At 41.1% G+C, this 15663-nt stretch overlaps 1 protein-coding gene across 4 annotated transcripts in view; it reads left to right on the top strand.

Annotated features, from left to right (window-relative positions):
* The window catches only part of tfeb (transcription factor EB), a 107017-nt gene extending 104142 nt beyond the window's left edge, over window positions 1-2875 (top strand). For all 4 annotated transcript variants that reach the window (XM_023996485.3, XM_023996483.3, XM_023996484.3 and 1 more), the window contains one exon: window positions 50-2875. In XM_023996485.3, coding sequence (XP_023852253.1) covers window positions 50-598 — 549 coding nt within the window. In that variant the 3' untranslated portion in view covers window positions 599-2875. The remainder of the gene's footprint in view (window positions 1-49) is intronic.
* The last annotated feature ends 12788 nt before the right edge of the window (window positions 2876-15663 follow it).

Genomic DNA, 15663 nt, shown 5'->3' with positions numbered 1-15663 from the left:
ATCTCTCCCTCTCTTTACCCTCTCTTCTTCCTCCTCTCTGTGTCTGTAGGAGTTAGAGATGCAGGCTCGTCTGCACGGCCTCCCCAGCTCCTCTCCCTCTGGGATGGGTTCTGGGGACCTGATGGGTTCCTACATCAAACAGGAGACCAGCCCTGAGGAGAAGCTCCAGCAGCAGCAGCAGCAGCAGCAGGCCCAGCACCAAGCTCATGCCCAGGGCCAACAACACCACCACCACCCCCAGTCCCACCACATCCAGCCCCAGCAGGGCCAGCCCAGACAGCTGCCTCCTCTCCCCCCTCACCTCCAGCCCCAACTTCCCCTCCAGTACCCAGCTGTGGGCAGCTCTCAGCCCTTTGACTTTGCCCAGTCGCTGGACTTGTGTGACGGGGTGCCTGGCTACCCGGAGAGCTTGTCAGGGCTAGGGGAGCTCGGCCTCCTGGGTACCCAGGGAAGGAGAGGCGACCTGGGCTTCCTGATGATGGACGAGGCTCTGTCTCCTCTGGGTGGAGACCCTCTGCTCTCTGCCATGTCCCCTGAGGCCTCGGTTGACTCCAGCCGCAGATCCAGCTTCAGCATAGAGGACACAGATATACTGTAGAAGGAGTGTACACACAGACACACACAGACACAGGCACATATGGTACGTACAGAACACCCACTGGACATACACCCCCAAGAGCACTGATATACTGTGATATATGCTTTTGCTCTGTTCAACAACCCTGCTACATATGCACTCCAAACTCCTCACATACACTGTAAGCACTCGCATAGACACTGTACACACACTGAGACACACTTAAACACGCACACTCAAAATTCTTATGGATGCACACCCTTAACACTCACATAGATACACATTCAACAGCAATATGAGAAACCAAATCCATGTTTCGGATTGAAATAGTTGTTCCCTACCACTGTAAATATCAGAGCACCTCTAAATGATACACAATCTAGTACACACACGAACACACAACGAGCACAGACAGCTTCTTGTTCACGCTAACACAGAAGGGCCCCTGTTATTTGAAGGGAAATATGTGAGGCACTGCCAACGGTTTAACACACACACACACCCTTCTTCTGTAAAACACGCTGCCATGACCTCTATGGTACTGCCATCTCCTGTGTGACCTATGACCTTTAGCCTTTAGGGTACTGCCAAGTCTACTCCATGACCTCTGACCCCTGTGTGAATGTTGAGGAGAGATGGATTGGCCCTGCATTGTGAGATAGTGTAGCGATTGAAGAGGTTATGTAGCTCAGTCCTTAACCTGCCAACGTGCCTTGTGTTAGCCACCTGAAGCCCCACTCTATCTGGGTTAGCTGGAGAGTGTGGAGAGCGAAGGAGTGGGTTGTGTTTTAGCATATTGTAGTGCAGGGTTCCCCAACTGGCGGCCTGCGCTACAAATTTTGCCCACGGGTGATTTATTTGGCCCCGCAAGTTTTCTGAGACCACTTTCTTTTTTAAATTATTGTTTACATAAAAGACTGTTAAACGCCAGAAAATCAGCTCCAAGTGATTTTAGGGGTAGTAAAATAAATGTATTCCCATGCATAAAATAGGTTTGAAATGATTATGTTTTGATACCTGTTTGGGCTTCTTGCAGTCAATTAGCAGTCTACAAATTCTTTGTAATTATGTTCTGGCCCCCTGACCATCCGCTCAAGAAAACATTGTCCCGCAGCTGAATCTAGTTGATGATCCCTGTTGTAGTTAGGAGAGAGAGGAGCAGTCAAATAGATTGGTCTGTAGTGTCGTATTCCGCACTGTAAAAACACAGCACCAGCCTAACACACACACACACACACACACACACACAAAGCAGTGTGCCATGAGGCTGTGTTCAAATCAACACTTTGAGCGAGACTTCAGTACCTCACCCGGTTTGTGCTTGTAGAACTGCCAGCTTTGGGTCAGCCAGATAAAACTACACACACTCACTAGGTACAAACCAAACCAACCCTGTAGAAACCAAACTACGGCTGTACAATACATGAATAAACTAACAGGTAACAAATGAATTTGGATGAGGGACTAGGGGTAACACTTTGATTTGATATGGCTTATGATCAGTAAAGAAAAAAGGAAGAAACATGATGATTTAAAAGGTATTTGTTTGTATTCTTGATTATAGTTGGTTTTATTTTATCTCCCAAAGCACTGGAACCTATATTTTATTGACTTTGTACATGAAAGAATTTATGAAATTAGTTTTATTTCATATGTTTTATGCCACTAAGCCACTTAAATGTATTGTATTTGTTCTTTTTGATTTTATTTTATTCCAAAAGTACCTTTTTCCTCTAACAGCCATATGCAAGTATTTAAGCCACTAGTGTGAAAGTGTACGACCAGTGGGGAGACATATTCTATACTTTTCTTTGTGTGAAGAACTGTTCAAATTTCACCAGGCTGAGAACAACATGTACGTTTATATTATGCCATTTTTCTATTGATTGGGAGTGGTTTCTCTTTTTTAACCTACAGAAATTGGAACCAGAGACTGTTGAGAGGTGATTTATTTGATTTTATTCTGTTTTAATTGCGCTTTTTGTGAATGTGAAGATGGCCTGTAGTACTGCTCCCCAGCCAAACCCAAATACCACAAGAGAAGGGTATTTTCCTTCATGGTCTTTGATTTCCGTGGAGATGACTACCTTCTAATGGTACTCAGAAATACCATCGAGGAGATCTGTTGGCATAACCTTGAACAGACCTGACTCTCTCTGTCTGCCAGAGTTTGCCTTTATCCTGCTCCAATGTTAGTAAGCAATTGTTTTATTTTAGTTTTTATTGTCCAGCCAACACGCCAAAGAGCTTGTCTGCAGATAATGTGACGTGTTGTCCCCTCTTTGACTGCCCCCCCCCCCCCCCMCCCCACCCCCCCCCATGTCMCYGTATGGGACTGACTGGCTGACTGGCTGACTGGGCAGGGGAAACTGGCATTCTGGTTTTGCTTTGGATATAAAATGTTTTACCAAAATATGAGTATTTTTTTTGTGTTTGAGTTTATTTTAGTTATTTAAATCGGGAAATCCCATATCCCACACCAAAAGCCTTATTTACAAGGGTTCCCTGCATGTACACAGTTATACGAATTCTCAATATTTACAATTGCAACCCAATACAAATATACAATATTTACAACCCAACTTTAGAAAACTAACTTAGAAAACACTAAGACATTCGTTAGTAAAAAGGTCATCAACCAGCCGTCTGAAGTGTCCTAGATGCACCAAAACAAGTAAGGTGCAAAAAAACTAAATGCAGGTCTACTTAACTCAGGAGACAAAAGGGATCTCCAGAGTTAGCCATCTCTGACACTGGGTCTAGTAGCTCGTATGTCTGTAGGTTAACAATGAAGTAAGATTTGTGCAAGAGGGCTTTATAAACAGAAATCGTGCAATCCATCCAATGGACACCTGCAAAGCTAAAAAGGCCGATTTGTAATTCTGAAAGAGCCTTGTCAACAGAAGTGGCAGAAGAATACAAAACATTATCTTCCACATAAAATGGGTGATTAAAATGTCTTACAGACAAACCAATATTGTTTATATAACTAGTAAAAAATACTGTGCCTGAAATCAACCCTTGAGGGCACCTTTAGTAATATCAAGGAAACCTTAACACCATCCGAAGAGACACATTGTGTCCTGATGCATGCAGATGAACAGTGTTATGAGGGTGTGTGCATGTATCAGTGTCTCGGGACAACTTAATCCTACTGTCATTTTATTTGTCACATGCTTCCTAAAAAACAAGTGTAGACCAACTGAAATGCTTACTTACAGGCCCTTCCCAACCATGCAGAGAGAAAAAAAAAGGGGGGGAAAAAAGGAATAAATACATAATTCATAACGGTAACTTGGCTATATACACGGGATACCAGTACCGAGTCGATGTGCAGGTACGAGGTAATTGAAATAGCCAAATCCACTAATTTGAAGGGGTGTCCATATACCTTTGAAGGGGTGTCCAAATATTAAATGTAGTATGTTTTGTTTCACACTTTTTTTGGTTACTACATGATTCCATATGTGTTATTTTGTAGTTTTGATGTCTTCACTATTATTCTACAATGTTGAAAATAGTACATTTAAAGAAAAACCCTTGAATGAGTAGGTGTGTCCAAACTTTTGACTGGTACTGTACGTACGGTCACTGTGGGGACGTCGTCGTCGATGCACTTAATAATGAATGGGATGAATCCCAGAACATGTTCCAGTCTGTGCTAGTGAAACAGTTCTGTAGTTTAGCATCTGCTTAATCTGACCACTTCTGCATTGAGCGCTTCACTGGTAGTTCCTGCTTTGAGTTTTTGCTTGTAAGCAGGAATCAGGAGGATAGGGTTCTGCTCAGATTTGCCGAAGGGAGGGCGAAAGCCATTGATCACTTGAGACTTCATTCATTCCTATGTGAAGACTCAATAGCGCATTTGAAGCCAAGGAAGTCGGTTAAGATGGCGTCATGTGGGAGATTTATGTAGACATACGATGCACAGTTTGAGCTACTCCAGGAAGTGATATTGCAGGCTAGCTCAGTGTACCTCAATCTCAAGTTGAGGGCCAACCGGGTTACTGCAGGCTGCCGTTAGCTACTAAATTATCCTTAAAACCTCTTCTGTGTGCGATTTAAAAAATTATAATAATTGGTTCAAAGGCATACATCTTGTATAATAGAAGAAAATATTGGTACCAGGAATGCTTCAAAATGTGTGCTTATTTACACAAATATTGCCATTTTCCCCTTCTATAATTGGGGATCCTGTTTTCTGCAAACAATGCCTGCAGTACCGTGCTCAGCCTTGAACTTCGGGGCTTCAATGAGAAGGGGCAGTCAGTTCTCCCCTGGACCTGACACTAACACTGCTGTTCTTATTTCTGTCCACCAGGGAGAGGCAGAGAACCACCAAACTCCAGGTTGAGACCCTCCACATTGTCTAACCCCTTCTGTCTTTCTCTTTTTCTCTCTCTCTCTCTCTGTCCCTCTCTCCCCCTCTCCCCACAGCTCTCATCTCATTATTCTCCATAACAATCACAGGAATAGAGCTGCAATGCAATTAACCTATTTTTAAATACCATTTTATTAGGGCAGTTTATCCCCTATGAAGAGAGGCTTAAAATAGGACGAGGGAGGGAGGATAATGAGTGCTGTAATTTCACGATGGCTCACTCACCACACACAGTAGCACAGGTACAAATTTACAATAATTATTAGTTAATCTGAAAACAACACAGGAACAGAGAGAAAGAAAGATTGAAAAGGGCCTGCAATCTTTGGTTTGTCTAGGCCTCCATGTAAAAAAGCCAACAACCATTATGTATTAGGAAAGCCAATATTATGGTTGGGGTGTGTTTATTTGTGCAAATCATTCATCAATGTCAATGGGCTTGTATTTGTGAAACTTTGAGATGTGAATGAGTTAGGGTTGAGGCCAATGTTTTGTCTGCAGTTATTATTGGGCCTAGTGTTCCCTTTAGTTGTGAGCCAGTGGTTTTCCCCATCCTCCCATTGGTCTGAGCCAACCCTCAACACCCCCCTCTCCTCAGCACATGGTGTGGTCCGTCTGTCCTCTGTCAAAACTCTGATCCATCATGCCTCCCAAATCTGGGTGAGTATATACTTGATATTTTAGCACACACACACAAAGTCACACAGTTGATAGTGTGGTAATCCAACGTTACCATTAAGTGGGTTGGGACCTACAATGTCATGACTCATTCCTGCTGGGTCACAGGAAAGAAAATGGGTCATGAATAATGTTATCTGGTTTATACAGTAGGTGGGTGGGTCACAGAATATTGGAAAACCTTGAGGTTGTGGGTGTGCGTGCATGTCTGTGCGTAGAGTGTGGTTTTCAGCTTTGTCGTGTGTGTGTGTGTTTGTAGCTTTCCCAGTGTGCGTGTGCTGTCATTCATTAGTGGTCATCAGTCAGTACAGTAGCTGGTCTCTCCGAACCCTCCACCCTCCTTCTACCCTTCTTCTCCTCCCTCTCCTGATTCATTAGGTCCAGTGCTGCCATGGGGTGATCCATATTTGCCGTTTAACATTCTTTATGGGCTTAAATCACGGCAATCCGATTCCTCTTACACACACATGCTCCAGAGTGTGTGGCTGGCGTACACCGGCCATCCAAAGCCCTATTCTCCCAGGTCTTTATGATGCTAATGCACTCCCCAGTCTAATAAATCCCTGTAGAGCTGAAATGGCTTCCTTAGAACCAGCCCCCCCCCCCCCCCCAACACACACGCACCTTGATTAACAGAGCAGGGAGCCTGTTCACCTCCTCTCCCCACAGTCAGGCCCTGACCTGGGCTTGGCAGCAGCACAGCCCTCTCTGGCCACTGCTGGGCTCCATAGATGAATAACAGAAGAGAGTGAAAGGGGAAAAAGGAGACACTGGGATGGTGATGAAAATGAATCAGAGATTCTTTTACTTGTTCAATAAATAGAAAACAAGGAGCACCATTCAGGGCTGGGAATATCCCCAGTATCAGATTAGGCTGAATTCATGTTTTTTCTCTCTCTCACTCTCTTTCCCTCTCACTCAGCCTCCCTCTCTGCCCCACATTCTCTCTCTACCTCTGGAGCTTTCATGCCACTCCCATTCTCCTCCCTTTCATTCCTTTTCCTCCTCCCATTCCTCATCTCCTCTCTCCCTCTGTCTTATCTGTCTCTGTCAGTATCTATCTGTAGGCCTATCTATCTATCTGTCGCTGGGCTCTACTCTATGTCTATGAGTCCAGCGCCTCCCAGGGGACCAGTATGTCACTCAGCTCCAGGCCCAGTGAGGGGAGGTGAAAGGGGGCTGATTGAGCTAATTTAGCCCCTGGATGCGAGAACAGGGAAGGCCTCACCCTCCACTAATAGACAGACATCAAAATGGAGATGAGGGAAGAGGAAAGGAGGGGGATTAGAAAAGGAGGAATGACTATGAAAACCAGGGTTATTGATGGAGTTTTTGATGGATGTATCCCTTTTTATCCTAAGGGATGAGGAGGAGAAGCTTTAATGAACAGTGAGTGAGTGACATTGTGAAGTTGGTAAAGGTTTATGTGTATTGCCTTGTGTTAAAACTTCTGATATTGCTTATTGATCCTCCCCCCTACATTAAGTCAGTCAATCACGGGCCTGGTGTGTGAACTTGTCTGGCCTCTGACAGCCCATATCCCACTGACACACAGCCTGAAATGGGCCCAAGACCTCTGCTTTTAGTGCTGAGTTGAACATAGAAGGTTGGACACGTTTTTATGAGTTTGCTGGTCTCAGCCATAATGAAAGAAAGCCTAACGAAGACAACTGGCTGCTGAGACGCTGCTTTATGACTTTTTGATAAATCATTGGAGCAAGAGTCTGAGGCTAGATTGCTTCTTTTAGTCTTTTAAGACCGAATCCTAACTTAAGATATCAATCATAGATTGACTTCAATTAGATATTTGTGTGAAAATGTAAGTTATACGCTGGCATCTTTAGTCATCGGGTAATGCAGTCTGATGAAGGTCAGCATTGATTATATGTTTTTAGTGTCATTCATCAAGGAGGGATTTTTTTTATCCTGGTAACTTGTTCTTCTACTATTTGCACAGGGCCAGGAGTGTTTCGTGACCACACGACTGGACCAGAAAAAACTCCAGTACTCATGGTCATCTGGAGGTTACACACCTGAAGGCGGGAGATTGAAGCAGACACCAAAACATCTGACATGGGATAGAATGAGATTGAGAAGACTGCCCAGAACAGAGTGCCATAGAGAGGAGTCGTCGATGGCCTATTCTCCCTGGGGAACGATGGGCATAAGTAAGTAAGTAACCTGTGATCTATTTCAGACAGTATCTCAAGTAAACACCAATACAAGTAGTGTCCTCTACCATAGTCTTTCAGTCCCAGCAGTGATATGTATTCCTCTGGTTTTTACTGTATGAGGGGCTGATGGGATTGATGTAAATTAGCACTTGGTCCCTGTCCAATGGTAGGCCTCAGAAAGGTAATAATAAAGGCAGAGCTTTGACACACTGGGGGTCGTGTCACCGCAGTAAGAGGCCTCTCATCTAAAAAGGTCATGGATGTTCAGTGACGGCTTCCACTGTGACAGACACACCGTCTATCACTTCTTCTCTTTCTTCAGTCTTTCCTTTTTTCTCTTCCCTTCATCCGCCATTCTTACTCTACGTACATATTTAATATTTTCACACCTTGTCACATCTCTCTTAATTCCTTCACTTCTTTTTCTCTTCCTTCCCTCTGTCCGTTCTTCTACATATTTAATCCTCCTCCATGACTCTTCACATGCCTTCATCTCTGAAAGGAGCCACATTGGCAGGAGAGATGAATAATGTGCCTACCATTAACACCCAGAGAGAGGGATCATTCTTTTCATGTGCAGAGGAGAGGACAGGGTGACATCACTCAGTCTTGGGACACAGGCACGCACACATGCACGCACACACACAAACACACACTTTTTGTTTCACAAGGAACGCTGAAGAAGAGGTGTAAGGGAAGGGGGCAGGGGGAAAAACCTGTTCAGTCTTGTGGGGGTCTTTATGGGCCACAAACTGTATTCCCAGGCTGCGGCCTGTGACCTGCTGCCTGATGGAGTAATAGGCAGAGAGATGGAAGAATAAGAGCCCTATAGAGACCTCTCACAGCAGCCAGATCCAATCACCTCCCTGGTTATTAATGTGTGAAGGGACAGAATATAGGAATAAACGACAGTGTGTGTGTTCTTTTAGTGCTGCCACTCTGCAGTCATTAGGGATTAACCAGCAAGGTTGCGTTGAACCAGGGGACGACCTTGGAGATCAGCTGCCGTCACCCTAGTACACACACACACACACACACACACACACACACACACACACACACACACACACACACACACACACACACACACACACACACACGGACTGTGTTTTTTTTTTTTGATTTTATTTTATTAGGATCCCCATTAGCTGACGCCATGAAGACGGCTAGTCTTCCTGGGGTCTGACACATAACGAAAAAGACATTGCAGACAAAAATACTTTACAATTTACATACATTTAAAAAACAACAAGTAGACATTACAGACATTTAAAATACCTGAATTGTAACATTTAACTGTCAATAAGCATATTCAGGGATCAGTATCTGTCCAGACTTATGGTAAATCACATTAGATGTTAATATTTTCTTGACTGGGAATTTACTTTTCACTTGGGAAATATGAGTTGGTAAGGAGTTCCATTCAGTGATGGCTTTGTATATAACTGTTGATTTGAGGAGATTTGTCCTAGGTCTGGGGGGTATCAGATGCCCCACACTCACCTGTCTGGTTTGGTGATTATCTTTATTGCCGGTATGCACTAATTGGCTTAAGAAATAATGCGGTTTCTTGAACAGGATTGCATTTCCAGACTGGAGAATAATTACATTTCAAGAGAAAGCCATGAGAAGTTACCATTCATTTGGTTGATATTTGTATGGGCAGAGCAATGAAATGCTGGTCTGGCAGCTCCTTTTTGTTCTAGCTGGAATTATTCTTATATATATTTTTTTTGCTGCAGACAACCATATGACTGGACAGTGTTCTAGGTGTGACAGGACTAAAGATTGAATCACCCGAAAAAGAGTGGAGGATGTTAAATATTCTGTGCATTTTCTTGTCACCTTTTCCAATTTTAATAACAATGTTGTCTTTGTTCAGACCAGAATAATGATGCGTCCAACGTGGGTCACCAGCAAGCATATTTCTAGACCCAAACATAATACATTTGGTCTTGGAAATGTTTAACATAATTGTCTTCATACCAACCCACTCAGACACAGTTCTTAATTCATTGCTCAGTACATCAATTAACACATGTGCTGATGTAGCACTATACATTGTAGAGTCATCAGCATACGTATCCTATTTGCTTTTTCAATAAATTTACATACAGTAAATCATTAGTAAAAACTGAGTGTAGGAATCGGCCTAGGCAGCTCCCTTGTGGAATGCCACATCTTAGATATAACATTATTGTTTGAGAAACTTCCATTAAAGGCCCAGTACAGTCAAAAACGTAATTTCCTGTGTTTTATATATATTTCCACACTGAGGATGGAATAATACTGAGAAATAGTGAAAATTATGATAATGCCCTTTTAGTGTAAGAGCTGTTAGAAAAGCCAGCCTGACACTTCAGCCTGTTTTGGTGGCATGGAGTTTTGGTCTGCCTGGTGACATCAACAAGCATTTCATTATTTAATAGACCAATAAGAAAGAGTTCCAAAACTCTCTGCCAATAACAGCTAGTTTCTTGCTTGAGAAATTGCTCTTTGCTAACAAGCTATTTTTATTTATTTATTACCATTTTAATTGAAATAAATGAAATCACAGTAAGGTACTTTTTTTTTGGGGGGGGGGGGGTGGATCAGCTTAATATTGCGGAAAGAATGTTGCTTCCAATGTAATTGTCTGCATCATTTCCAATCCCCCATATTTTTGGGGGTAAATATATATATCCATACACGTATGCATACATATACACATATATACATAGACATACCTATATAGACATACATACTTTTTTAAAGAATATACCTATTATTATTCCCCGCAAACCCTACCACCGATCCCCCAATTGGAGTAAACTAATAAACACTTCTGCTTTTACCTTCAATTTATACATCTTATATACATTTTACAGACACAGCCTACTTTATAATAGTTATCTCTTGTTTGTTCTTAGTCCTTCCTCTATTTCTGTTGTCCATCCAGTTTGATTTCCACTTGTAACTGTGCTATTTCACAAAAGCTCCGCACCTATACACATTTCACAGATCCCGTATGCCCTACATTGTTTATCTTGTTATTAGTCCCACCCTTCAGCTCCACTCAACCCTTCCCATCTATCTTCCAACATCATCCATTTCGGATTTTTATTTGCCATATATTTTTCAACTGTGCTGTGATGCTTCACAAAAGATTTGAACCTTCCAATTCTCATAGCTTCTACAGATTGTAAATTAAAAATAAACATTTTTGCTAAAATAATAATTATATTATTGATTGATTGACTATGGCTTTTCAAATCCCCCAGTATTGCTATCTGTAGCGTTAGTTCTAGGMAAATGTTGCAATTCTTCAGCCATTCCTGGACCTGTGACCAAAAACGAGCTACATATGGACAATACCAAAATAAATTATCTAATGACGGCCTCCTCACAGCAGAATCTGCAGAGCTGGGAAGATTGTATCCCCCATATATATAACATTCTATTAGTTGCAAGAATTTTGTATAGTAATTTAAATAGAAAAATTCAAAGTTTTGAATCCGGCGTTGTTTTGCGTATCAATTCATAAACCATGTGCCATGGAATGGGTACATCGAAAATCTCTTCCCAACTATTTTGCAATTTATATGGCACAGCTGTCAGTTTTTTGGTCCTTAAATGAAATTGGTATATGTTTTTATTTATCACACTTTTCTTTAACCATTTATGTTCTTTAATACAGGGCCGACATACAAGTTCCTTACTTTTTTCCCCTTCTACTTGCCTCTTCCATTTTTGTGGTAATGCTGCAATTAATTGGYTGTAATTTTGGGTAGAGCAGACATTTCCATATGTCTGTGTTAGCTGCATGTGTGACATAACTCCACCARTCCTATTTATGATATCATTCACAAAAATTATACCTTTTTAAAAAATTTCTTCGATAAATACAGTTTTTTTTATCAATTACTATATTTGAATTTAACCACAATATTTGTTGTACTATTTGTTCCGTCCTTTCAGGTGGATTAAACTGAAATTGCAACCAACTTTCTAAGTTTTGTTTAAAAAATAAAGATATTTTGGAGATTATTTCCTTTTCAAACAACCGAAAGTGAGCAGGTGTAATCTGAATAAAGGGAAAAAGGCCCTTCTTGAACATAGGATGAGACATTCGTACCAATTTACTAGAGAACGAGTTTGGATTTAAGTATAACTTTTGTATGACTGATGCCTTTAGTGAAGGGTATAGTGCTTTAATATTTAATAATTTCTGCCCTCCGAATTCATATTCGTTATATAAATAGGCCCTTTTAATTTTATCTGGCTTACCGTTCCAAATAAAATGGAATATTTTTTGTTCATATAATTTAAAAAGCARGTCACTAGGTGTAGGCAAAACCATAAGCAAATAGGTAAACTGTGATATGACTAAAGAGTTAATCAGGGTGATTTTTCCACAAATAGACAGGTATTTTCCTTTCCATGGTAGCAAGATCTTATCTATTTTTGCTAACTTTCTATAAAAATTTATTGGAGTGAGATCATTTCTTTCTTTTGGGATTTGTATACCGAGTATGTCCACATCTCCGTCAGACCATTTAATTGGTAAACTACATGGCAGTGATCCAATACGTGATCCAATACGTAATATGGTACATTTATCATAATTTGGTTTTAATCCAGAGAGGATAGCAAAGGTATCTAGATCCTCTAAGAGGCCGTGGAGAGACTCTAGTTGTGGTTTTAAAAGAAAACATGAATCATCAGCGTACAATGACACCTTCGTTTTTAAGCCACGGATTTCTAATCCCTTAATATTATTGTTTGATCTAATCTTAACAGCTAACATTTCGATGGCAATAATAAATAGATATGCCGATAGTGGACAACATTGTTTTACTCCTCTAGATAGTTTAAAACTTTCTGAGTTGTAGCCATTATTTACTATTTTACACCTAGGGTTACTATACATAATGTTAACCCATTTTATAAGAGATTCCCCAAAATTGAAATATTCTAGGCATTTATATATAAACTCCAGTCGTACTTTATCAAAAGCCTTTTCAAAATCAGCTATGAAAACCAGGCCTGGTGTCCCCGATATTTCATAGTGTTCTATTGTTTCCAGTACTTGCCTTATTATATCAGAGTAAGGTACTTAATTGTTACCCAGAAATGATTTGATATTGAGATAAAAAGGGCTGCATTGGACCTTTAAAGAAAACTCTTTGCCTTCTCCTGGATAGTTAGCTTTCCATCCAGGATTGAGCAGTGGATGTGAATCCATACCACTCAAGTTCACCTATCAATTACTTCAAAAGCAAGCGCTAAAGTCTAACACTGCACCCACTAACTCCCTGTCATCCATACTCTAGCTAATCATCTGTCATTTGCACTAAGACCATACATGTAGAATGACCTCCGTATGAATGCAGCTAACCCGTTATCAGACCGTTACATGAGAAAAATCTGCACAAATAAAATGTTGCCATTAATTTACTCAACACAGGCAGCAATCTTATAGGATGGCTGTTAGGACCAATGAAGGTAGAATTTGTTTTATCTTTAGGTAGAGGTATGACCTTTGACTCTTTCCAAATTTCTGGACACTCCCCACATGTCAAGCACTTGTCAAATTGGGGTGGATATATGGTTGGCTGTGGCTACGCAATTTTCCATCAAGATTATCTGTACCTGGTGACTTGTCATCAGAAAGAGACAACAGCATATTTTCAACCTCTTTTTCTACTTGGTGAAATTCAAGCATGCATTGCCTCTCTTTAATGATACAATCTTTTATACAGGTATATAACAGTAAGCAATCAGATGGACTCAGGGCATCAATATGTCTACATTGCCTGTAAAGTAGTTACTAAATTAATTAGCAATGGCACATGGTTTAGTAATAAATAATAATAATAAATAGTAATAAAAACACCTTCTGTTTCAACAAAATAGGCAGACATGTTTGAATTCCTACACATTATGTCATTCAGAGTTCTCCACAGTTTTTCCCATCATTCTTAACTTCATCATTTTTGTGCTGATAATATCTCTTGTTTTTACATTTGTTTAGTTTGGTCACTACATCTACATGCCTTAATTTACGACAACTTTGCAGAGTGCCAGATCTGTCTGCTACCTTTTTGGCATCATTACGCTGGACCATCCGATTTCTCAGCTCATTATCAATCCATGAGCCCCTGTTTTCATCAGATACTTTATCCAACATTTCACAAATTATACTGAACAAAAATATAAAATGCAACAAGCAACAATTTCAAAAATTTTACTAAGTTACAGTTCATATAAAAAATCGGTCAATTTAATTAAATTAATTAGGTCCTAATCTATGGATTTCCCATGACTGGGAATACAGATATGCATCTGTTGGTCACAGATGCCTTAAAAAAATGGACTCACAATGGGCCTCAGGATCTCGTCACGGTAATTCTGTGCATTCAAATTGCCATAGATAAAATGCAATTATGTTTGTTGTCCGTAGCTTATGCCTGACCATACCATAACCCCACCGCCACGGGGCACTCTATTCACAACGGTGACATAAGGAAACTGTGCAGCCACACAATGCTATACAGGTGGCTTGCGGTTGTGAGGCTGGTTGGACGTACTGCTAAATTCTCTAAAATGACAGCTTATGGTAGAGAAATGGACATTGACTTCTCTGGCAACAGCTCTGGTGGACATTCCTGCAGTCACCATGCCAATTACACGCTCCCTCAAAACTTGAGACATCTGTGGCATTGTGTTGTGTGACAAAATGCACATTTAAGAGTGGCCTTTTATTGTCCCCAGCACAAGGTGCACCTGTTTAATGATCATGCTATTTAATCAGCTTCTTGATTTGCCTCACCTGTCAGGTAGATCGATTATCTTGGGAAATGAGAAATGCTCGCTAACAGGGATGTAGACAAATTGGTGCACAGAATTTGAGAGAAATAAGCTTTATATGCATATGGAACATTTCTGGGATCTTTTATTTCAGCTCATGAAACATGGGACCAACACTTTACATGTTGCGTTTAGATTTTTGTTCAGTGTACATCAAGATATTTCACATCAGTGAATGCACTCAGTCATTATATGGCGTTGGTCAGTGTAGAGCATAGAGTGAGGCTAGAAAAACACTGTTGTAGATCAGGAAGGTGCCCTGCACTCAGATTGCCAGTAGGGGGAGTGGAGGGTCCACACACAGATCACCCTGCCACAGGGGCCAACCCCAATAAGGTACAATCAAAGATTTAGAAGCAATCAGGCTTTAAGGTAAATACATGTTTTAGAGAATAAGAAGATGTATGTAACCTGTATCAACACACTTTGGGGTACTATACTTGGGGTACTATACGTGATCTCTGAAGTCTCCATACCATGCCCCCGTGGTGGGGTACAGGGTGACAGTAGGCTACCTCAGGTCACAGGGAAGGTGACATCACTGCAGAGAAGCTAAGCTAACTTTGACTTGATTCCATCCCTTATACAGGGAGCATGTGCATTTTTCCCACTCTCAGAGACTTGAACCAATCTCCACCCCCTTTCACTCTCTTGGAGACAGGGACCCGTTGCAGTGCCAATTACGATGGCAGAGGAGCAGCAAATTCCAAATAGACTCCTAGCCCTATATATAAAGTACCAGTCAAAGGTTTGGACAAATCAAAATATATTTTATATTTGAGATTCTTCAAAGTAGCCACTCTTTGCCTTGATGACAGCTTTGCACACTCTTGGCATTCTCTCAACAAGCTTAATGTGGTAGCCACATGGAATGCATTTCAATTAACAAGTGTGCCTTGTTAAAAGTTAATTTGTGGAATGTATTTCCTTCTTAATGCGTTTGAGCCAATCAGTTGTGTTGGTAGGGGTAGAATACAGAAGAGAGCCCTATTTGTACAGAAGAT

This window comes from Salvelinus sp. IW2-2015, linkage group LG11 (genome assembly GCF_002910315.2).
Source record: "Salvelinus sp. IW2-2015 linkage group LG11, ASM291031v2, whole genome shotgun sequence".
NCBI classification, from domain to species: Eukaryota; Metazoa; Chordata; class Actinopteri; order Salmoniformes; family Salmonidae; genus Salvelinus; species Salvelinus sp. IW2-2015.
The sequence above is the reverse complement of the archived record's forward strand: the minus strand, read 5'-3'. Positions and strand labels throughout refer to the sequence as shown.